Raw genomic sequence first — 26,007 nt, forward strand, 5'->3', positions numbered from 1 at the left:
TAACTGCTCAACGCTTAAGGATTAATCTATTTTTCATTTATAATTTATGCAGTAGGCTACGGACTGTTTTATAAACGTATTCAATTTCTATATAATTCACATCGGTTAGACATAAGGTACAGGTAAATATGACATTTATTATGGGTTTAAGTGAGGATTGTTTACAAAGGTTTTGTTTACAAAAAAAGTGAGGATTTAAGTGATCAAGTTCACTTAAATTAAAAGTTGTTATATTTTTTAATATTTCAAATTTTGGAAAAATAAATTTTCATCAAGACATAAGTAGCTATACTGGACTTTATTCATTAACATGCTTGAAAATAAATGGTGCCAATGAAGCCCCCCCCCCCCCCACACACACACACAAAAATTTCAGGCTCAGGATTTTTTTTCACTTTAACCCCTGCTAATGTCTCGATCAATGATCTGATGAAGAATATCATGCACAGAGAGCTTTTTCGCCATTGTACTGCTACAAAATTAATGACAAGCATATGTGTCTATGCTATAACATCTATATTTGTGCAAACTGTGATGAAACAAAGAACATGAAAGTAAGATTCTTTTGAAACAATGAATGTCAGATGGATGAATGGATATTAGATGCAGTTTAAGTTTCTCTCTGTGAAAAAGAATGTGTTATTCAAAAATAATGTTTTTTTTACTCAAAAAATGAGATGCCTACTCTTAAATAAATGAGGCCTACGATTAATCAGATGCAATCTGAAGTGTCTCAGCTAAAGGAAATAATACATTATTAATCAACTTTAATATATCGACCAAATTTTCTTATCAGGCCGATGATGATAACATTAAAAATGAACAAATATCGTCCGATACCGATATGGTGGCCGATATATCGTGCATCCCTATTTTAAATACAACAAATAATATATTGTTTGATTTACTAACAACATGTAATCAGATTTATTGATGCACATGATACTTTCTCACCTCTTTTGCTTCTAGTGTCAGTTCTATACACTGACATGCAAGACACATGACTAATAATAATGACTGCACACCGCATACACTCCCACAGAATTTCATTCTTAATCTTGCATTTTATGTATATTAATTAACACCAGACCAAAAAGTTAATTGTCTTCATGAATTGTACAGTGAAATTGGAGGAAAAAAATGGAGAGGAGATTGAGATCAAACAGGAGGAACCACCAGCCAATGAATCACGAGAGACGGTGAAACGCCAGAGATGTGACAGCATGGGGCATTTAAAACCAAACTGTAAGTATTTTATTACATGAGCTCTCACTGATTAATTCATAATCTCTCTGTTAAATAACAGATATAACACAACTGTAAACATACAGTGTGCATGTACTGTAAATATGTTAAAGGGGTGATTTCCTTTTTATCTTCAGTCTCTCATGATCCAGTTAAACTTGAGTGTGATGACAGTTCAAGATGAGGTGAGTTTATATCACTGACATATAACACTGACATTTAAACTGATCATAGTAGATAAATATAACTTTGCACTGGCTAATATTTGTGTCATGTCTTGTCATGTTATGTCTTGTTCCTGATCTTTCTCTCTACTCTGTCTCCCTCTGCTGTTTTTTTTTGGGTTACTTTCTCTTTCCCTTCTCCCTTCCTCCAGCCTCCAGCTGTTCCTCATCTTCTCTGACTACCTCGTTTACTCTCATCCCACCTGTTCCCTCTTCCCTCTGATTAGGTCCCTATTTATCTCTCTGTTTCTGCTTCTTTCTTTGTCGGATTCTCACTTGAGTTTCTCATGCAAGAAGCAAACTACAGTCCTGTTTGTCTCTGTCCGTGTCCTGTCCTGTCCTGTTGGCATCCGCCTGGTGAGCGCGATCTATACCATACTAATCATCTTGATCTTTGTATTCTGTCCAGTTCATCTGTTGCTGAAAGAGATCTGGTAACCGCAGTTGTTATTTGAGCCTTGACATCACTGAGAGACCCGCAGCCTGTCGCCGCAAACACAGTCTTCTCTGCCTGCTGCCTAAAGAGACTCTTTTTGAAGTTTTCTGAGATTTCTTTTGTTAAAGTCTTTTTTTCGCCCTCTCTGCGGGTTGCCTGTTTTTGCCATTATCTCTCAAGAAGAGGATTTGTGTTCTACATTATTGCCACCCTGTGTTGCCACCCTGTGTTCTCATTAAAGACTCTATTTTTGTTAATTCGCTATTGGGTCCTCTCTTACCTGCATAACAGAAGAATCCGACCAACGATGGACCCAGCGACTCCTAATCCTATCCAGTCTGCTGTCGAGATCCAGGGAGCGATGATCGGCCGACACGAGGAAGAGTTGTCCGCCGCTCGACTTGCCGTTGAGACCCTGGCTTCCCAAGTCTCTGATCTCACCAAACAGATCCATCATCTTCGCCTTGACCCACCGGTCGCTTCCAGGGCTCCCGAGTTTCCCGAACCCAGAGTCAATACCCCCCCGTGCTACGCTGGTGAGCCCACTGAATGCCGCTCGTTTCTCACTCAGTGTGATGTGGTTTTTTCTCTCCAGCCCTCCACTTACTCCAAGAGCAGAGCCCGTATTGCCTACGTTATATCTCTCCTCACCGGACGGGCCCGGGAATGGGGAATGGCGATCTGGGAGGCGGAGGCTGAATGTACTCACCAGTATCAGGACTTTAAGGAGGAAATGATACGAGTTTTTGATCGATCTATTTTTGGAGAGGAGGCTTCCCGGGTCTTGTCTTCATTGTGTCAGGGTAAGCGGTCCATTACAGACTATTCAATTGAGTTTCGGACTCTCGCTGCCTCTTGCGACTGGAACCAGCCGGCCTTACTCGCCCGTTTTCTGGAGGGGCTCTGTGCTGAGGTTAAGGATGAGATCCTCTCTCGAGAAGTTCCTTCCAGTGTGGATTCCCTGACTGAACTCGCTATTCGCATTGAGAGACGGCTCGACCTTCGTCGCCGAGTTCGTGGAAAGGAGTCCGCCTTCTCCGTCACCTCCCTCTCCGCATCTCTACCATCTCCCTCCGCCAGCTCGGACTCCGAGCCCATGCAGCTGGGGGGCATCCGCATTTCGGCTAAGGAGAAGGAGCGGAGAATCACCAACCGCCTCTGTCTGTATTGCGGTTCAGCTGCTCATTTTGTTTCCTCCTGCCCTGTAAAAGCCAGAGCTCACCAGTAAGAGGGGAGCTACTGGTGAGCGCGACTACTCTGGTCTCTCCTTCAAGGTCTAGCACTAATTTTTCGGTCCATCTCCGCTGGACCGGCTCGTCGGCTACTTGCAGCGCTTTGATAGACTCTGGGGCGGAGGGCTGTTTTATGGATGAGACCTGGGCTCGAGAACATGATAACCCCTCTCAAGGAATTAGAAGATCCCACGGCCCTGTTCGCTTTGGACGGTAGTTCTCTCCCCAGGATTCAGCGTGAGACGCTGCCTTTAACCCTCACTGTCTCTGGTAATCATAGCGAGACCATTTCTTTTTTAATTTTTCAGTCACCTTTCACTCCTATTGTTTTAGGCCATCCCTGGCTAGTCCGTCATAATCCCTCTATTAATTGGGCTAAAAATACTATCCTTTCTTGGAGCATCTCTTGTCATGTTGAGTGTTTAATGTCTGCTATTCCCCCCGTTTCCTCTGTCTCTATTTCTCAGGAGGAGCCTGGTGATTTGACTGGGGTGCCGGAGTATCACGATCTCCGAACGGTGTTCAGTAGGTCCCGGGCCACTTCTCTCCCTCCACACCGTTCGTATGATTGTAGTATAGATCTTCTCCTGGGAACTACTCCCCCCCCCCCCCCCCGGGGAAGACTATACTCGTTGTCAGGTCCCGAACGTAAGGCTCTCGAAGATTATTTATCTGTAGCCCTCGACGCCGGTACTATTGTCCCCTCCTCCTCTCCCGCTGGAGCGGGGTTTTTCTTTGTTCAAAAGAAAGACGGGTCCTTACGTCCCTGCATCGATTATCGAGGGCTGAATGACATAACGGTTAAGAATCGTTACCCGCTACCTCTTATGTCATCAGCCTTCGAGATCTTGCAGGGAGCCAAATTTTTTACTAAACTGGACCTTCGTAACGCTTACCATCTCATGCGCATCAGGGAGGGGGACGAGTGGAAGACGGCGTTTAACACTCCGTTAGGGCACTTTGAATATCAGGTCCTTCCTTTCGGTCTCGTCAACGCTCCAGCTGTCTTTCAGGCACTGATAAATGACGTCCTGAGAGACATGCTGAACATTTTTGTTTTCGTTTACCTTGACGATATCCTGTTTTTTTCGCCGTCACTCCAGATCCATGTCCAGCACGTCCGACGCGTCCTCCGGCGCCTTTTAGAGAACCGTCTTTAAGTAAAGGCTGAGAAGTGCACTTTTCATGCCTCTTCTGTCACGTTTCTCGGCTCTGTTATTTCTGCAGAAGGTATTCAGATGGATCCTGCTAAGGTCCAAGCTGTCATTGATTGGCCCGTTCCAAAGTCACGCGTCGAGCTTCAGCATTTTCTCGGCTTCGCTAATTTTTATCGCCGCTTCATCCGTAATTTCAGTCAGGTGGCTGCCCCCCTGACAGCTCTTACATCTGTCAAGACGCGCTTTAGATGGTCCGATTCCGCCCAGGGGGCTTTTGATCTTCTCAAGAATCGCTTTACTTCCGCGCCTATCCTTGTTACACCTGACATTTCTAGACAGTTCATTGTTGAAGTCGACGCGTCAGAGGTGGGCGTGGGAGCTATTCTTTCTTAGCGCTCTCTCTCTGACAACAAGATCCACCCTTGCGCGTATTTCTCTCATCGCCTGTCGCCGTCTGAGCGTAACTATGATGTGGGAAATCGCGAACTGCTCGCCATCCGCTTAGCCCTAGGCGAATGGCGACAGTGGTTGGAGGGAGCGACCGTTCCTTTTATCGTTTGGACAGACCATAGGAACCTAGAGTACATTCGTTCTGCCAAACGACTAAACGCACGTCAGGCTCGTTGGGCACTGTTTTTCGCTCGTTTCGAATTTATAATTTCCTATCATCCAGGCTCTAAAAACACCAAGCCTGATGCGTTATCTCGTCTCTTTAATTCCTCTGAAGTCTCTATGGACACCGAGGGAATTATCCCTGAGGGGCGTGTCGTCGGGTTGACTGTCTGGGGAATTGAGAGGCAAGTGAAACGAGCGCTCGCTCACACTCCTTCGCCGCGCGCTTGTCCGAAGAACCTTCTTTTCGTTCCTGTCCCGACTCGTCTGGCCGTTCTTCAGTGGGCTCACTCTTCCAAATTAGCAGGTCATCCCGGCGTCCGGGGTACGCTCGCGTCCGTCCGTCAGCGTTTTTGGTGGCCCACTCGGGAACGTGACGCGCGTCGTTTCGTGCCGGCTTGCTCCGTCTGCGCGCAGACTAAGTCTGGGAACTCTCCTCCCGCCGGACTTCTCAGACCACTTCCAATTCCTTCACGACCGTGGTCACACATCGCCTTAGATTTTATTACCGGACTTCCTCCGTCGGCGGGCAAGACAGTTATTCTCACGGTTATTGATCGGTTCTCTAAGGCGGCTCATTTTATTCCCCTCGCAAAACTTCCTTCTGCTAAGGAGACGGCGCAAATTGTCATCGAGAATATTTTCAGAATTCATGGCCTCCCGTCGGACATCGTTTCGGACAGAGGTCCGCAGTTCACTTCTCAGTTTTGGAGGGAGTTTTCTCGTTTGATTGGAGCTTCTGTCAGTCTCTCGTCCGGCTTCCACCCCCAATCTAATGGGCAAGCCGAACGGGCCAATCAGACTGTTGGTCGCATTTTACGCAGTCTTTCCTTCCGTAACCCTGCGTCTTGGTCAGAGCAGCTTCCCTGGGCAGAATACGCCCATAACTCGCTTCCTTCATCTGCGACCGGTCTGTCCCCTTTTCAGAGTAGTCTCGGGTACCAACCTCCGCTGTTCTCGTCTCAGCTCGCCGATTCTTGCGTTCCCTCCGCTCAAGCTTTTGTCCAACGTTGTAAGCGCACTTGGAAGAGAGTCAGATCTGCTCTTTGCCGTTATAGGGATCAGACTGTGAGAGCTGCTAACAAGCGTAGAACTAAGAGCCCTAGATATTTTCATGGCCAGAAAGTATGGCTCTCCACTCTCAATCTTCCCCTTAAGTCTGCATCTCGTAAGTTGACCCCGCGTTTCATCGGTCCGTTCCGTATTTCTCAGATCATTAGTCCTGTCGCGGTGCGACTTCTTCTCCCTCGCTACCTTCACCGTATCCACCCGGTCTTCCACGTCTCTTGTGTTAAGCCCGTTCTTCGTGCTCCCACTCGTCCCCCTCCCGCCCCTATTCTTGTCGAGGGCGCTCCTATTTATAGAGTCCGCAAGATTCTGGACATGCGTCCCCAGGGTCGTGGTCATCAATATCTGGTAGATTGGGAGGGGTACGGGCCCGAGGAGAGAAGTTGGGTTCCCTCTCGGGACGTGCTGGACCGGTCTCTCATCGATGATTTCCTCCGTAGCCACCAGGTTTCCTCCTAGGGAGCGCCGGGGGTACTGTCATGTCTTGTCATGTTATGTCTTTTTCCTGATCTTTCTCTCTACTCTGTCTCCCTCTGCTGTTTTTTTTGGGTTACTTTCTCTTTCCCTTCTCCCTTCCTCCAGCTGTTCCTCATCTTCTCTGACTACCTCATTTACTCTCATCCCACCTGTTCCCTCTTCCCTCTGATTAGGTCCCTATTTATCTCTCTGTTTCTGCTTCTTTCTTTGTCGGATTCTCACTTGAGTTTCTCATGCAAGAAGCAAACTACAGTCCTGTTTGTCTCTGTCCGTGTCCTGTCCTGTCCTGTTGGCATCCGCCTGGTGAGCGCGATCTATACCATACTAATCATCTTGATCTTTGTATTCTGTCCAGTTCATCTGTTGCTGAAAGAGATCTGGTAACCGCAGTTGTTATTTGAGCCTTGACATCACTGAGAGACCCGCAGCCTGTCGCCGCAAACACAGTCTTTTCTGCCTGCTGCCTAAAGAGACTCTTTTTGAAGTTTTCTGAGATTTCTTTTGCTAAAGTATTTTTTGTTTTATATCGCCCTCTCTGTGGGTTGCCTGTTTTTGCCATTATCTCTCAAGAAGAGGATTTGTGTTCTACATTATTGCCACCCTGTGTTGCCACCCTGTGTTCTCATTAAAGACTCTATTTTTGTTAATTCGCTATTGGGTCCTCTCTTACCTGCATAACAATTTGTGTATGAATATTATGAATAATTAAACTCTGCTCTCTCTGTTCCAGCACTGATGTCTCAACTATTCCTGTTCCTCTGGCTTCAGAAGCCTCTATCTTTATCATATGGAAAAACAGTGTCAGAATGGTGATTTATGGCAGACAGCATCTCTGAATTCTCTCAGACCCGTTTACAGCTGCTATATAAATCGATCTCAGGTGAAATTATGACTGTACTGGTTATTGGCTGACTACTTGTGATGGGATCCGTTGAGACTGGTGTAATGGCTCAGTACAGGACCCAGTTTAAAATGGCCACTTTATTAACTTTTTAACTGTTTTCTGATATGTTAGGCCATTTTTATGTCACTCACTTCAATAGAAACAGAGAGAATTTATGTCAGCTTTAGCACTTAATACAATTAACTGTTGTATTAATGCAATAAATAATGTTTATTAGAGTTTCACTTCCTATTGTTGTGTCATTATGCTCAAGTGAACATTTGAGCTACCACAGCTTGTTTTATTAAGTAAAACTGCTTTTCTGAAACCTCATTTGAGTGTACATGATTTCAAACATGGCTTTCAAAAGTAGTTTGGATGGTAAACTTCTGAAAGTGAAAAACATTGCCTTTTATGTGTTGCATTTAACTCATACTGCATATAATTTATGTGTACTACTAAAATTATTATTAAAACGGTAATTAATTACCATAATGATTTACTTCTAAATAAAACGTACTCGGTTACTAACGTAACCTCGGTTCTCTCTAGAAGAGGGAACGAGTACTGCGTTTTATCAAAACGCTACGGGAAAAGTCTCTTTTCACGAAACACTGAAGCAAAAAATTATCCTTTAATTTTCATATATGTAAAACGCGTTGCGGCAGCAGCAGTCAGCTATGGCGAGACGGCTTGCTCGCTCATTGGCTGCTCTGCGGCAACTGCATAAGCCTATCGAGCGAGGCCTGAGATGACGTCAGGCCAATGAGGGCGCTTCGCGCCCTCCTCGCCACTTCCCGCCGAAACGGGCGTGGCTTACCTCTATAAAAGGAGCTCGAGAAGGCTGATTCACTTGATTTTGATCGCCGAAGCGATCCAGAGTGAACCGTACGCACGGCAGAGAACGCAGTACTCGTTCCCTCTTCTAGAGAGAACCGAGGTTACGTTAGTAACCGAGTACGTTCTCTTACGAGAGTTCTCTCGTACTGCGTTTTATCAAAACGCTACGGGAACCCCTTGCAAAACGCCGTGCGTGCTGGGATAAAAACACTGATCACCGGAAGCTATTTCAGGCATACAGTGCATAATCACCAGATTGACTCACACAGAGTCAGGGAATAAGGGTGGGAGCCTTAATTCCCTATACTGTAGCGTCGTAGAATAGACATGTCCACAGACGCAAGTATACCATCACATAGACAGGGTAGGGAACCTGAACTAATGTGGGAAATGTGGGTCTTACACAGTTCTGCCCAAGATAGTCGGTAGCGCATTGCGCATGGGTTTCAGCGGTCTGACTAGACGGCTGAACAGATTACACCGACAAAAGCTTAGCCTGTAAGGCGGGAACCTCTAGGTTATAAAACCTGATAAATGTAGACGGAGAGGCCCAGCCTGCCGCCGTACATATATCCTGTAGGGAAATCCCGCTGGACCAAGCCCACGAAGAAGCAACGCTTCTCGTAGAGTGCGCTCTAACTCCCAACGGGCATGGAATGCCCTTGGCAGTATAAGCCAGCGCTATGGCGTCAACTATCCATCTGGATAGACTTTGTTTCGAAACAGCCATTCCTTTGGAACGTCCGCTGAACGAGACAAAGAGCTGCTCTGTCTGTCTGAAGACAGCAGAGCGGGACATATAAGCTCTTAAAGCCCAAACAGGGCAAAGAAAACTCGAGTCCCCTTCCTCACTCGATGCCGGCAGGGCAGCCAGGGAAATAACCTGAGCCCGAAAAGGCGTGTTGAGGGATTTCGGCACATAGCCGTGCTTAGGTTTGAGTATGACTTTAGAGTCATTAGGACCAAACTCCAAGCACGCCGGGCTCACAGAGAGCGCGTGCAGATCGCCTATGCGCTTCACTGAAGCGAGAGCCATCAAAAACACTGTTTTGAAAGACAAATGTTTGAGGCTAATAGACTGGATAGGCTCGAAAGGGGCACCTTTCATGGCCGCCAGGACCGTAGAAAGGTCCCACATAGGGACTGAAGGAGGTCTGGGTGGATTCAGTCTCCTAGCTCCCCTGAGGAAGCGGATGACTAAATCATTCCTTCCCAGTGACTGACCCAGCGTTGAACCGGAGAACGCTGAAATAGCCGCCACATACACTTTGAGCGTGGAAGGGGATCTGCCCTTATCCAACAGCTCTTGTAGGAAGGAGAGAACCTCCGTTACCTCACATTCGAGGGGTGAAAGGCTCCGAGCTGTACACCAGCCGGAGAAAACCGACCACTTCGAAGCATAAAGCCGCCGAGTCGACGGCGCTCTAGCCTGAGTGATGGTATTCACGACTCCCTCTGCGAGACCAACGGGTATCCGTTGAGCGCCCACACATGAAGGGACCACAGTTCCGGGTGTGGGTGCCAAATCGAGCCCCCGGCCTGCGAGAGGAGATCTCTCCTCAACGGCAGTGGCCATGGAGCGATATCTGCCAACTGCATCAGAACTGGGAACCATGTCTGGTTCTCCCAGAACGGAGCTACAAGCAGCACTGGGCATTTTGTTTTCCTGACCCGTTCCAACACCTGTGGCAGGAGGGAGACGGGGGGAAAAGTGTATAACGGGCAGCGCGGCCACCTTCGGGACAGCGCGCTGTCGGTCTTTGAAAAGAACGCGGGGCAGTGCGCGTTTTCGTGGGACGCGAATAGGTCCACCTCCGCTCTGCCGAATCTCTCCCACAACAGCCGTACTGTTTGTGGGTGTAGAGACCATTCGCCCGGGGGAACATTGTTCCTGGACAGTCTGTCTGGGCCCACATTCTGAAGCCCAGGTACATGCACTGCTCTCAGCGAGCGTAAGTTGTGCTGAGCCCATAATAGGAGGCGTTTCGCCAGCCTGTACAGGGATATGGATTTCAGACCGCCCTGGCGATTTATGTAGGACACCACAGCCATGTTGTCCGAACGGACTATGACGTGCTCGTCCTTGATGTGGGGACAAAAACGCGTCATCGCGTTGTGCACTGCCAGCATTTCTAGGCAGTTTATGTGTTGGAGCTTTTCTCGTTCCGACCACAGGCCGAAGAACGGTCTGCCTTCGAGCAGCGCTCCCCATCCCGAGGTGGATGCGTCTGTCGACACCATCCTCACTCTCGAGGAAGTCCCCAGGCTTACACCTGATCGGTACCAGTCGTCCGCCATCCAAGGCGCCAGGGCTGAAACACAGCTCTGATCGACCTTGAGGCGTAATCGACCGGTCACCCGCGCTTTCAACCAGAACTGCAGCGGGCGCATGCGAAGCAAGCCCAGCCGGAGAACTGACGATGCTGAGGCCATGAGACCCAGCATCCTTTGAAACTTCCTGAGCGGGGTGAAAGCGCCGCGGCGGAAAGATCTCGCCGCGCGCTGAATGAGCAACACGCGCTGTGGTGACAGCCGCGCTGTCATAGACTGTGAGTCCAGAACGACGCCCAGAAACAAAATCGTTTGACTGGGGTTCAATGAACTCTTTGTCCAGTTGACCGTGATACCAAGATTCTCGAGGTGATCGAGTAAAATGGTTCTGTGCTCCACGAGCTGTGATCGTGATTGAGCTAGGATCAGCCAGTCGTCCAAATAGTTCAGCAATCGCATGGCTCTGAGTCTGAGAGGAGCGAGCGCTGCGTCCATTCATTTCGTAAATGTACGAGGTGCCAGGGACAAGCCGAATGGCAGGACTGTATACTGGTATGTCTGACCCTCGAAGGCGAATCTCAAGTATCGCCTGTGACGTGACGCTATCTGTATTTGAAAATACGCGTCCTTCAGATCTATCGACATGAACCAGTCTTCTCGGCGAACATGCGCGAGAATTTTGCTGGTTGTGAGCATTTTGAAACTGCGTTTCACTAATACTCTGTTCAGCCGTCTTAGATCCAGTATGGGTCTGATACCGCCGTCCTTTTTGGGGACTAGAAAGTATCTGCTGTATAGCCCCCCTTCGCTTAGAGCTGGGGGAACGCGCTCTATCGCCCCTTTGCTTATCAGTTTTGATATTTCGGCTCGAAGTAGGTGTGCTACTTCCAACGAAACCGTAGTTTCGACGCGCGCTATGAAGCGGGGAGGGCGTCGACAAAACTGTAGCGAGAAGCCTCTCTTTATAATGCCTAGCACCCAGTCCGAAACCCCTGGAAGCGCTGCCCATGCTTCTGCATGGCTGGCTAGGGGCTGGATACAGAGCGCGCTCTGTTCGCCGTGCGACAGAGGCGCTTCGGGGGATAAAAACATAGGCGTTATGCCTGTGGCATTTGAGGCGGGGCGCGCGCTTAATACAGCGGGCGGAACGCTCGTCCTCGACCTTACTACAGTGCTTAGCTGAGTGAGGGAAGACTGAGAAAGTCTCATAGGACTCATGTGAGCGAGTAGATGTGGGCTGGGAGCGGGCACATTTACTGCTTTGGGCGCGCTGTCTGCCTGAGCAGAGCGCGCGCTCACAGGTCTCGTTTTTACAGAGAGCCTGTGATCTGTTAGACATAGTGTTCGTGGGCACTGGGAAGTGGGCACTTTCACTATGTTGGAAGTGCAATCGACCTGAGTCGATTTTATGTGCGCGAGCCCTAAGTGTAGGGCTGTGCTTGTGTGTAGTGATGGGCACTGAGGAGTGGGCATCGACACTACATTTATAGCACCATCGGCCGTGGCCGGGCAGAATGCCTGCGCTCGACCCCGCTGCGGTGTTTAACCGAGCAAGGGAGGGCTGGGCGAGTCCCGTAGGACATATAATGGCCGTTAGTAAGTGTGGGCGCGGGAGAGCGGGCACAATTACTGCAATGAGTGCACTGTCCAGTGTGAATGCACACAGGTTTCGTCTTTACAGAAACCACAAGGCATGCAGAACATAGTGTTTGTGGGCACTAGGCAGTGGGCACGTTCACTATGTTGTGTGCGTGATCGACCCGAGTCGAATATATGAGCGCGGGCCCTGTGTGAAGGGCTGTGCTAATGTGTAGGGATGGGCACAAGCAGTGGGCATCTTCTGTACACATATAGCATCATCGGCCGTGGCCGAGACTTCGCTCAAAAACAAAAACAAACACGTCTGCAGTTGCCTCTCGGGGAACAAACAGAGTGATTTGCATTCGGCGGCATAAATATTTTCTGCCAGCAGACCCGGGAGTTGAACTCGGATCCCCCGCGCGAGAGCCTAATAATCTACCACTGGACCACAGTGAAGATACATAGACAAAGTCAGCGCGAGTATTATCCACACTGGCGTTTGCTTGCAGGCATGTACCACGTGCTCGTGGGCTGCGAAAACAAACACGTCTGCAGTTGCCTCTCGGGGAACAAACAGAGTGATTTGCATTCGGCGGCATAATATTTTCTGCCGGCACACCCGGGATTCGAACTCGGATCCCCCGCGCGAGAGTCTAATAATATACCACTGGACCACAGTGAAGATACATAGATAAAGTCAGCGCGAGTATTATCCACACTGGCGTTTGCTTGCAGGCATGCGAGTAAGCACGACATGCAATACTAACATTTTCAGACGCCTGAAATATGCCAGAATGTGAGAAGAGTGGATATCGCCCGGTTTCAGCGGGGCTGAAACACTCCATTCTCCTTTCGCCAGTGACGCACGGGAACCGTAGAAACGGCGTTCGGTTGCAGGCAAGCAGGTACTACGCGCTCGCTGGCTGCAAAATGCATCTCCGAAGTCGCCTTCAGGGGACTGACAGAGCGAAGCATTGGCGGCATAAAAATATATGCCGCTAGACCGGGATTAGAACTCCGGTCTCCCATGCGGAAAACCTATAATTCCGCCACTGAGCCACAGGGGGATATAGGCTTTGAATGTGAGAAGAGTGGATATCGCCCAGTTTCAGCGGGGCTGAAAACACTCCATTCTCCTTTCGCCAGTGACGCACGGGAACCGTAGAAACGGTGTTCGGTTGCAGGCAAGCGGGTACTACGCGCTCGCTGGCTGCAAAATGCATCTCTGCAGTCGCCTTCAGGGGACTGAAAGAGTGAAGCATTGGCGGCAAAGGCGGCGTCAACATGTATTCTTCGGCGTTTGCTGGCAGGCAAGCGTGCTATAACAGACTCACTTGCTGCAATAATATTTCCAGTCGCCGAACAGGGAACTGAGAAATATGAGAGAAAAGAGGTGAGACCGACCAACGGTGGGACTGAGAACACTCTTTTCTCCTTCGCCGGTGAATGACGCGTGCGGAGGCAGGGTAGCTTTTCTTGTAACGTAAAGAAAAACTAATCCCGCCGTCCGCTTCCAGGAAGGGCAGCCTCGGAAAGGATGCCTGGCGAGTCCTCGGAGTCACCGTAGGCAATTGGCTCGGAGTGAGGGCGTTTCGCCGTCAGCGAGCGCGAGCGCTGCATGAGAAGGCGTCTTGAAAAAGACGCAGCTCTTTTAGGGGTGAGTGTTGCAGCGAACACACACACACACAGAAAACAGAGCAATATAGCAATAAAGGATATAGGCGTCGGAAAGCGCAGCAGGTACGGCTGTAGAAGGCGGCGTTGGCCAGCGGCTTCGAGGGCTCGTCCCGCTGAAGTGCTTGCTTCGAACGACGCTTGCTTCCGTGATCCAGCGATGCGTGCGCTTCGCTGAAGAGATTAAAATCAAGTGAATCAGCCTTCTCGAGCTCCTTTTATAGAGGTAAGCCACGCCCGTTTCGGCGGGAAGTGGCGAGGAGGGCGCGAAGCGCCCTCATTGGCCTGACGTCATCTCAGGCCTCGCTCGATAGGCTTATGCAGTTGCCGCAGAGCAGCCAATGAGCGAGCAAGCCGTCTCGCCATAGCTGACTGCTGCTGCCGCAACGCGTTTTACATATATGAAAATTAAAGGATAATTTTTTGCTTCAGTGTTTCGTGAAAAGAGACTTTTCCCGTAGCGTTTTGATAAAACGCAGTACGAGAGAACTCTCGTAAGAGAACCAGTCAATACTGAGGGTGGCAAACACATTGACCTAACATTAGTAGAGCCTTAATCGAGTTTGTCCACTAGATGGCGCTGTAGCTTATCTTTAATTCTGCAAGCATGAGCTACAGCTGTCAGTGTCCAAATTATCCTGCTAAAATTATATTTCATCTCATCCCAATATATATAATTATATATCATAGTATGTTATCTAACATTTTGTGTATAGTGCAGGAAGTTGAAAAAACAAAACAAAAAAACAAGAATATTACACTGAATTATAAATTTGGATTTTAAATTTAATCCGGTATTATGTGATGTTTTTTGTCATTCACCTGCCAACAGTAGTTTAACTTAATTATGAGCAAGACAAAGGTCAAACCACATTATTATTATAATTAATATGCTTTCCTTATATGGTTTTCATGCACAACACATGTTCGATCACTGGCTCAGTCAGGCTGTGATTGGTCAAGAAAGAGAGAGACTTCTGATTGTATTGGAGGAACCTTTAGTGTACTCACCCAATTACAACATATAAATTATTTAACAAATTACCCTTTTACAGAGTGAAAAACAAAAATATTATAAATGCATAAAATATTGCATGGAGAATATTTAGTTTCTATTACATTTACTCTTGTCTGTATCTTATAAGGACATTTGCATTAACCTGAAGAGAAACATAAAATGTTTATTGTAATAAAATAATTCTCATGTTTTCTGATCAGATTTCAAAAGAAGAATAGTAGCCTAATAATGTCAAACAGTAATAATGTTAAATGCTTATGGTAATGCTGAACTCACAGAAATGCATGTGACCACATTACATTTGTAGTGGAAACTCCTGATTTGACCGGAACTGCTCAACTCAAGACTTTAGAGAAGTGTGAAAGACAGGCCTAGACAGGGTGAAATAGAGAAGATCTTTGATAACTGGAATTTGACCCAGTGTCATAACTTTTGCTGCCAGAAAAAAAGCAGTTTCTAGCTGAAAATCCTCCTTCAATTAAAGGGTGGCATAAAGTTATTTTTCAATTGATTCCACTAGAACATCTTAATGGATTTTAAAACGGATCAATTCTATAAGGTTTGCACCCACTTTCTGGATCATTTATAGGATAGCCTACAATAATTAATTTTAATAGTAGCCTATAGGCAGTACTGTTGATTAAAGTGATTACTGCACAATTAAACACCATTACGTTTATTAAGCCTATCTTGTGTCTGCAACTGCATTTGTTCATATATTTTTTTTAGTTAACCAAAAGGCAGTCACCAAGCTCATGGTAATTTCTTTTACGTCACACCCTTACAGTCTGTGGCCACACCCCCATTTATTATTACAGTCTGGGTCACACCCCTCGTTTGTGAGTCACTCGGCAGACTCTACAGCTCCAGATTCAACATTAGACACTCGTACGTCCCAGACCCAGTCTCACTTTGTTTAAGCTCTTACAGGAACAATGGCGTTTGCTACATGGAAATATTTAAAGCCTGTTAAATATTTCAGAGATATAGGCTATCTGCGAAAGTGTTTCACGGACGGTGAGCATGTTTTATTAAATTGAGATTAAATAGCGACATTTGAACTATTTATGATGTAGCCTAAGTAGAATAGGCTATAGAATTGTAAACTTGGTATAGGCTACACTTTAAAAATGATTTCAAGCTTTATTGTTCTGTTTTGTGTAACTGCACAAGTAAAAAGGCAATTAACGCAGACTAACCATATTCGTAGGCTATAGATTATAACATTGTAATATAATGTTGTGTTAAGTAGCACCATTTCTCTTTTGTTTGTTATAATTTATAATAATATAATAATAGTTATAATAATAATCTTGTCCTCTGGCACTGCTTTATTTTATTTTATTTTACTTTAGTTACTTTGTATTTTGAATGAATATGTCTCATTGTATTGTTCTGGTTTATGGCATTAATAATAATAAAAAACTGGTAGGCTACAAATGACACAGTTGATAGTAGGCTACAAGATTTCCCACACTCATAAATGTGATAAAATAAGTAAACGCTGGGGTTTATTTCATTTAAGTTTGTTTCATTTGTGTTGTAAACGCGTTTGGTTTTACTTTCAGTTTAATGAGGGAATGATGATTTCAGCATCTCTCTTCAGCGTATAATTGTCATGATTATGGACTTGTATTCTTATATTATGTTTTGTTTCCCTTAGATCATATATTTCTGCTTTGTTTAGTTTCTATTTCTTGGTTTCTGATTATTGTGGCTACTTGTTTGAATAGTTACCGATTATCCCCAGCTGTCTCGTTTAGTTCTCCGTATAGTGTAGCTTATTTACCTAAAACAAACACACACAATTCGCGGATCATTTAATTTACTAGAAAATTAATTTACTTCCTGAACCCGACTGAGATGTGGTTATAACATAAACAGTACTGGAATGGGGTTCTTGTGTGTTTTCATGCTTTTATTTTATTTTATTGTATTTTAATAACCGAGTGGAATAACAGACGCCAGTTTTTACATGTGTATTGAACTATGAAGGCCGACTTGAAGCTTTTCTACATGTAAATTTTGGCCATCTAAAGGTCAGAAGGATGAACAGCACACATACCAAACTTCCAGTTTCATTTTTTTTTTAGCAACTGATTAATTGACAATTTACAAAACAATTTATTTAATTTTTTTTTATTTTGATTAAATAAAAGAAATTGTGATTAAAGTGATTATTGTTTTGTGTTTTGACACTAAAATAAATTAAACAGACATTCATAAATAAAACATTTTAAGCCCCAAACATTAACAAAAGCGTGACCTAATGAACATCACAGCAGAGTTTTAGGTTTGAAACGTGATAGATGGGACAGCATGCAATATCTGATAGCAAATTGTAAGTGTTTTATTATACATGTTGCTGATGAACACATAGCAAAGTCTTATTTTCCATTTTTATTATTTTCAAATTTTTACTACATTAATAATGACATTGATGGTACCTGCTATGCATCTATAATGAACTTTATTTGAAGATAACCTATTTTTTACCTTTCATGATTGAGCTGCAGAATCTCGTTCTGATGTGCCAGAGAGTCCAGGATGAGGCCAGTTTGTTTCTAGCCTATATTTGACAGCAAGTAATCTTGCTGCTTTAGAAAACAACAGGACCTTAAACTACAGTATGTGATGGGGATTCTGCAAAGTCACTTTCAAGGAAAGTCTGTTCAGTTGGTGGCTATATTTGCAACACCTCCAATCCATTTAGCTATTTCAGACCTCCTGCAGGAATCCTGCATGGGCGCATATTTTTCGTTGCACTTTCTTTCTCCCATTCATAAGTAATACGACTGTCTTTGTATAAAAAAAAATCTTTGGGTCTGATCACCATCCTCAGCAACTTTATTTTTTACTGTTAATCATTTTGTGTTTCCTTCATGGCTGCACATTTGGAGCTGTGCTTTTTAGCTACACATTGCAATTTCACAAAGCATGCACACAGTTTATTGTTATCTGTTGCCTGTACAATGCTTTTTATTTTCTGTTGAGCAATCAACAAAAGCACATGTGGAAGAACAGGAAGAACAAAAGAATATGCAGGACTCTCTTAACAACAATACTAAATATACTATTTAATACTAAATAACTAGTTCTTGTTTATCAAGTAATTGTGTAAATAAATGAGTAGAATATCATCCTAATTATGTGACAAATCAGATACCTGAGAAGTACATGTTGTTGCCAGTATATGCCAGTGCCAGTGATTTTCTCTCTTCTTTAAACTGTTGATCTTTGCGTTTATGCAAATTGTCTGATGTGCATACACAACATTTTACATTATACATGATAATTGACATCTCCATTGATTGACACTTGAAAAATAAAGGAACTTAAATTTGTTTATGTGTGGCCTTAAGAGAGGAAACATTCAATTATGATGCTTTATTTCATATTACTTTAGCTCTCACACTCTCATTAATAAAATCATTGTAAAATCAAAGACATTGTCTTGACATTTGCAAAAACCCTTTCAATTCTGTCAATGTTGATCTTCCACACACACACACACACACACACACACACACACACACACACACACACACACACACACACACACACGCACACACACACATATATATAAACAAGTTGATCTTCCATATATATATATATGGAAGATCAACTTGTTTAATCTTTAAACAATAAACAGATTATCAGTATAAAGTCAACAAATGCGTGATTTAAAAAATCAACAGTGAGATGGTTTGATAGGCTTCATAATGTGGATGCCTTCAGCATTTGAATTTGAAACTCTGTAATAAACTGATTAAAGATTAAGAGTATAGTATTCTATTATCACTGTCTCTGTGTTTTACTATTATTTAAAGCAGGACATTAATTTCCAGTGTCAATAAATGCTTAAATAAAGTGTTCAAAAACCTGTCATAATTTAATCAAAATATTGTTAGAAACTGTGAAGCCAAAACCCAGCATGCTTATAAGTTTCCCGATTCATGGTCATATCATGCTGGCAGCCACCATGAGAATGTGATCAATGCAGAAATGTGTTACCTATATATCTCATTTTATTCTGCATTTCATTTAGCATTTAAAAAATACTGTTTAACCCTAATTATAGTAGTTAGTCAAATTCAGATTAGTAGGTTATGTGTTCAAACTTTCAGCAGCGGCCAGAACAAAAGCAGGCTTGTGTATGAGGCATAAAAACTAAAACCAGAAACAAAATCTTTTCAAAATAATGGCTGAAGTGAAAAAGAAAGTCTGAAGGTCATTTGTTTCAGCGACTAAATGCTGCCATCTAGAGATGAAAAGAAGACACTGTCACAAACAATGACATACTATAAAACTAAAAACTGTAGGCCTACAGCAAAATATAAATAATTTCTGTATTTATTGCGCTGCAATTTAATGTTATTTTATTTATAGTTCATAGTTACACATTAACCCTTAATTCAGAATTATACTTACTTGGTACAGCACTTTGGTCAGTCTTGTGGCTGTTTTAAATGTGCTAGGCCCTAAATAAAAGAACTTGAACTTGAATAAACTAAAAACACATCAATAAACCGATGGGACAATTGAATGATTTAGGGTTTATTAAGCCGGTGTTTACAAAGGTTGTGGATGAAGTGGATCAATATCACTCACTTGAATATGTGCTTCAATAAATTTGTTTGGAATTAAAAACAATCATTTCCTGTAGACCGTGCTTGCGCCATGAAGGCTTCTGTCCACTAGATGGCGCCACACGCTTGTTTTTTACTCTGGACTCGTCAGCAGCAGCTGTCATCATTCACGTGCTCCTGCCAAAATCACATTTCATCAGTTTATGAGAGTGCATTGCAGAGATGACTGCAAATTTCTTCATTCAGTAATGTAAGTCGATCTCTGAAATAATCTGGCACAATCCGAAATGAATTCACATCACTCTGCAATTAGGGAGCGCGGGGCACAACCTAACGCGGGGTTAGTTGTAACACGCTTGTTTTAAATACTTCCGCACATGCTTGGATGACGGAACTTTGTTTATTTACTAGTTGCCATATCAACACTATATAGAAAAAAAAATCCGCCAAAATTATTTTCTTTTTGGAAGATATCCATAGACATTTATTAAACCATAGCAAAAGTAAATTTCTTACTTAAGTTAATTTTTCATCTCTATTTTTTGTGTTTATTTAAAATAAGACAAATCTGATATTATTTTAATCTCCGATATGTTATTTAACAGTTGAGATAGTTCTTTAATGCTTCGCTAACTAGCAGAAGACACTAGCAGGGTTTAAATCCCAGTTGTGCAGGCGGGGGCATGTTGTAACACTGCGTTACAATGTGCCCCTATTAGAAATATGCTATTATATTCTATACTTTTATTAATTTTATTGAGAAAACGTGAGAAAAAGGTAAATAAAGACTGAGAGTCAATGTCCAGAAATTACTAATTATTTATTTGTTTTGAACTATGTTGTATAGCTGTGTTTTCATGTGTTCGTAGTCAAAACTCAAAAATGAGTTTCTATTTAATTATTAAAAATTGCCATTATTTTATATGAAAAAGTTTTTTAATTGTATTTTATTTAGAAAATATTTTAGTTTGTTTTGTATATTTTTTTTATTAGATCAGATAACATTTTAAGCTGCCATATGTCATGTTACAATGTGCCCCACACATGTTACAATGTACCCCACCTATGGGGCATGTTGTCACATTTCACTTCCATTCTTTCGGGCTATATCAGGAAAAAAGTATATACTGTATTAATAAAACAAAAACACATAATTGTACTAGACATGTGGGAAATTAATGTGGGGAAAAAATAAATACTCTGAACCATAAGTAGATTTACACAAACTGAGAAAGTCAAAAAGCGTTAGGTTGTGCCCCGCTCTCCCCTATAACTTACACTTTGTATATATTTTTACAGTAAAACCTGCCCATCGTGTTTTGATTCCTTAATTAGCCTACAGTCAGCCATTTATATCAAACCCCATGTTATACATTAGATTATTATTATATATTTATGCTAATAGCCTGTGTCACATAACGATCTCACAATATTTTGCAGTCATTGAAATCTCAACATTATTTGAAATATTTATGAATTATTTATATATGTAAGCAAACAACACTTTCCAACACCCAAATGGAAACATTGGATACCACGAGAAATAAAAACTAGCTCTTATTGTTCTGAACAGGCTCGCCATCTGTCCAGCGAGTGAATTATCACTTATCGATTTTTTCCCCCGATCCTTTCGCGTTCTACGGCGTGCGCGCTCCCGCCAGTGCAGCTGTCACCGGGGCCGTGAGGCGCGTGGCCGAGCTCTGCGTCTGTCTCTCTGAGAGTGTGAGTGACTGTGACTGACTGTGTATTTGAACATGATGCTTCTGCGGTTCTGAGCCATTTTCAGGAAACGAGTGTGCAAAGTCACCGCTTTTTAGGCGCTCTTCTCATATCAGGAAGAACTGAGAGAGGGGCAGTACTCGAAGCCTCCAGAGACACACACATACACACACACCCACCCCCCACGCAAATACACGCGCACGTTCATTCGCGCAGAAACCGAGGAGCGACACACACGGACTTTGTGCTGCTGCTGCTGCTGTGCTTTGGAGTACCAACACGCATCCGAACGCACGAATCGTGGATTATTACGCGAAGAACGCGCGGAAACCATGAGCTGGGGAACCGAGCTATGGGTGAGTTCACACCGCGCCACGGGGGTCCGGTATCTCGGCCAAGGGCTCTGATAACGGGTTCACGGACACCAGTGTATATGTGCACTGGAACTGCATCTGTATACATCTTAAATTGAGCGTGCGCGTGTATATATAGTAAACACAAAGAGAGTGCGCGTATGTATATTACATACATAACGCTCAGCAACTCAGTATATTTTGTGCAGCATATTTGCATTATATATATGTATGTATGTATATAGGTATGTATGTGTGTGTTCATTGACAACCCCAATACATACCAATATGCACTTTTAAGTGCAGTGTTTGTGTCTAGTTGTCATTGCTGTGACATTGTTGCAGATGTTTAGATGTGTTATTTGTGTTCTGGTGTTGTTGGATGGGACCCATCTTGGCCTCATGGCTGAGATTTTCTCTTCTGCCTGCTGTTGCTTGTGATCACACTGGTCTGTGTATCTCTGCAGGCCTGTTGTGCTTGTCCATGTACCTCAGGGTATTTTTAGTCATAGTGGTTGTGGAGAGGAAATGTCAGCCTCACTACCTTGGGTGTTGCGAGTGAGGCAATGCAAATTTCGGCATAAGAAGGCAGCTTCTGTAACAAAACATGCATGAGATGAGAGATCATAATGTCATAAAAGCCCAGAGTGACTGTATAACTGTAAGATAGAAATGAGTTATGTGCAATTCAGTTTATGAACACTAGGGCAATCTGACGTCTTTTTTTCAATATTTTAATTACAAAGATTTTAAAGATATCTTAAGGCTTGGCCTTGCTTTTAAAAAATTAAACATCTTTTTTTGTGTGTGTGTGGAAAGTACTGGTTTGTTTAATACTACATTGTAAAAGTATGTGAAGTATATACTATATTATTTTGCTTTTGTCTGATCAGTTTCATTAGCCTATAGCAAATTACACATAATTGCTGATTTATTTCTCATTAATTAGTCTAGCTGATATATTTCAGCGTGTCGCCACTCACTAGGGGTTTGTGATTTGCTTTGGAGCCATTTATATTATGATAAGCTCTATACAAAATATATTTGAATGAAGTAATAGAGAAGTAGAAGCACAAAGATAAAGATGTTTGTTTCAAGAGTCTGATTTAAAGGGATAATTCATCCAAAAATGAAAACTCTGTAATCTTTTCCTCACCTTCATGTTGTTCCAAACCTTTATGGGGTGGAAAATACTATGGAAGTCAATGGGTTTCATCAGCTGTTTGGTTACCCATATTCTTCAAAATATCTTCTTCTGTGTTCAGCAGAAGAAAGAAAGTCATACAGGTTTGGAACAACTTGAGGGTGAGTAAATGATGACAGAATTTTCATTTTTGGGTGAACTATCCCTTTAACGCAGGTCAGGCCGGAGAGGCCCCTGGTGCCGGGGCCCGATTGATCGCTAGCTGAATCCTCACAGTCTTTGTTTGTATTGATCAGCTTTTATAGACTGCATGACAGTGGCTCAGTGACCTGCACTGTAGGGTGATGTGATTATCATACTCAGAGCTGGTGTGCATTTTACTGTTCCTCTATTCTTATTCACAGCCACAGGATGACAGTCGGCTACACTGGAAGCCTAGAATTAGACTGAGATGATTCTAGAGTTTGATGAAGGAATAACACACTCAAGGTTGAGCACCACGTGATTTTACCATGGAGGGTGAAATGTGGCTCATCCAGTCAGATTTAGAGTCAGGTGTATAATTGATCATTTATAATTTAAATAAATAAATGTATAATTTGTGATTATGTTCATCTAGAGCCTGCGTTTGAACTTTGGTGCTTAGAACTTGTTGCATACTGGAAATATAGCTGTGCATTTACTATCTGACTAGTGCATCACACACACACACACACACACACACACACACACACACACACACACACACACACACACACACACACACACACACACACACACACACACACACACACACACACACACACACACACACACACACACTCTCTCTTTCACCTCTCTCTCTCTCTCTCTCTCACACACACACACACACACACACACACACACACACACACACACACACACACACACACACTCTCTTTCCTCTCTCTCTCTTTCTCTCTCTCACACACACACACACACACACACACACACACACACACACACACACACACACACACACACACACACACACACACTCTCTCTTTCCTCTCTCTCTCTCTCTCTCTCTCTCTCTCTCTCTCTCTCTCACACACACACACACACACACACACACACACACACACACACACACACACACTCTCTCTCTCTCTCTCTCTCTCTCTCTCTCTCTCTCTCTCTTTCCTCTCTCTCTCTCTCTCTCTCTCACACACACACACACACACACACACACACACACACACACACACACACACACACACACACAAGAGCCAAGTATCTGAGGAGGCCAATATCATGCGTCACGAACACAAGTTGCCGTCTGGCATGATGAGGATGCCCACTGGCACCAAACCACCACACACAAACACACACAAACAAACACGTAAACAAACATGCGCCGCTTTCTCTTAATCACACGCAACCTTTCTTTGAATAGGTCTCTGTATTTTCTCCATTCAGCAAACTTAAACTGAACCTTCAGCAAACACATGATGACCCTAGCTAAAAATCAGCACAAATTTAAAACCAGCAACATCCTTTTTGCTGGACAGAAAGAAAGAAGAGACTAGCTGAACACTGCTTTCTGCTACAGAAAGATAAGATAAAAATAGGAAGTGTATTAGTCTATTTTATTCCAAATTCAGCTAATGTAATGTTATCTTACTATCTCTGCAGTATGTAGGAAGTGTGGAAAGGATTGACCCTATTAGTGATTTCATACAGAAAAGATTTAATTACGAGGTGGATCCTTCTTCTTCTTTCCCTGAAACACTGTGAGGTTACTTCTAAATTTTGGTTGGATATACATTACTGGTTGTCAGTAAAAACAAACACAATTCCTTCTATTGTTCTACAAAATATCCTCTTTTTTTAAAAGTGTGATTTAAAATCTCTTTTCTCTAATGTTGTAAACGTTGTTTTATTCATACATATAAATGGAAAAAATGCAAGCCCTCCTTTAATATATTTCTATGCGAGTTTGTGAAAATATTTCGTAGCTTCAAATGTTTAACTTATGTCTAACTTTATGTTTCTCTATGTCAAAATTTTAGTGTCTTAAGTTCTAATGTCTTTATCTGCCACCTGTAGTCTTGATCCTTATGCTTGTTCATCCTGGTGGATGTGTCTTACATTGTTGGATGTTCCCTGTCTTGTGTTATACAATCTGCAATAAAAAACAACAAACACACACAAAAAGTTAGGACATTTTATGCATTTAATTAAAAATGCAAAATAAATGTAGAACTGTGCAAAGTTGGTGACACCACTTACGTGCAACTCGTGACAGCAATGATTAAAACATGGTTTTATATTGCTTACTTTTGCATAAAATATAGTATACAGTGCATAGTGTGCAGTAAATAGTACACTAGTTTCCACTCTGAGCACAGCCTGTATTTGAAACGGGGAACCACATGACTGTTGTGTTATTGGATGCTCAGTGAAAGCCTGATCAAATCTAATAATGACTCAAAATTTTCCCTTTCCTGCTTGTATAAACACACGCGCATGGCTAATGAGATGTTATCGTTTCAACGACTAGTTTCTCATTGTCTTTAATTTCCTTGTTTAAACAGGTGACTAGTTTCTTTAGCAGGTGAACTGCATTTAAAATTTTCTCCTCATTTCCTACATTCTCCCATTCTGTTTCATTTTTTCCTCTCTTTCGTTTTTCTTCTTTCAGTGTCAGACTGTGTGAGTGACTCCCGCTGGGCTTCAGCTCCACAGGCTCATTGTAGGAGAATCAGATCAAATGATTCATCCCTGCTGATCATTTAATCTCCGTGATTCAGAGGTTCATCCCTGCTGATTCACTAGTGTTGACTCTGAATCAGCAGGAAGGCCTATAATACAGGAGATCTGTGAAAAACAAGTGGCACAAAGACGGCGAGGAATGCTGGAACGCAATTGGCCACCCGGTTACAAAAAGCTGGAATGCTATTGGCTGTTCTAAAGAGGAATGCTGGAATGTTATTAGACCTCTCTTGCTTATTACAGCTGCAAAATGGCAATCCATACCCTGTAATTTCACTTATTAGCTTTTTGTGTGTGTGTGTGTGTTGCATGTCTAGTTTTTCTTACCCAACGCACCACAACCACAACAGCTTGACCAAACTAGTTCAGCAACGAATTTAGTTTTTTTATCAGCATTCATTATTGTGCAGAATCCCAGTTTCACTTGCATTAAATCCAAATATGGAGCATCAAAACGCAGACAAAGGCGACAGATAAATTTTACGTGGACGTAGTACGTGGAGTAAGCATATGTAAACTCTGTTTACACAGCTTTTTAAAAATGGCAAGTGCCTGTGTTTTTTATGGCACGTTTTCAGACAATCTACGTACACTGATGGTTGGTACCTATTGTGCTGGGTTAAACCCTACTCTGAAGTAGGAGCTAATTTAACCCTCCCAAAAGGCGTTCCTAGAACTAAAATCGTTCACAGTTCTTGCGGTGCGAAAATGCCAAAAAGTGGGTTCTTCCGGCAATAGTTATAGGGACTAC

General features: G+C 43.3%; 1 protein-coding gene and 1 long non-coding RNA gene across 5 annotated transcripts in view; both read left to right on the forward strand.

The window, feature by feature from the left end:
* The first annotated feature begins 1,121 nt into the window (after positions 1–1,121).
* On the forward strand, positions 1,122–7,294 carry LOC307144281. Its single transcript, XR_013818715.1, has 3 exons — positions 1,122–1,245; positions 1,383–1,430; positions 7,182–7,294. It is a non-coding gene; the product is annotated as an uncharacterized lncRNA (long non-coding RNA).
* A 13,723-nt stretch (positions 7,295–21,017) lies between these two features.
* Positions 21,018–26,007, forward strand: part of fnbp1b (formin binding protein 1b) — a gene marked incomplete at its 3' end in the record, with an annotated part of 75,955 nt that continues 70,965 nt past the window's right edge. For 2 of the 4 annotated variants that reach the window (XM_079847941.1, XM_079847954.1), the window contains exon 1: positions 21,136–21,382. In XM_079847941.1, coding sequence (XP_079704067.1) covers positions 21,359–21,382 — 24 coding nt within the window. In that variant the 5' untranslated portion in view covers positions 21,136–21,358. Of the gene's footprint in view, positions 21,383–26,007 lie in introns of all 4 variants that reach the window. The other 2 variants (XM_079847949.1, XM_079847951.1) reach the window with 2 other exon arrangements.

This window comes from Squalius cephalus (assembly GCF_949319135.1).
Source record: "Squalius cephalus genome assembly, chromosome: 17".
In the NCBI taxonomy this organism is placed as follows: Eukaryota; Metazoa; Chordata; class Actinopteri; order Cypriniformes; family Leuciscidae; genus Squalius; species Squalius cephalus.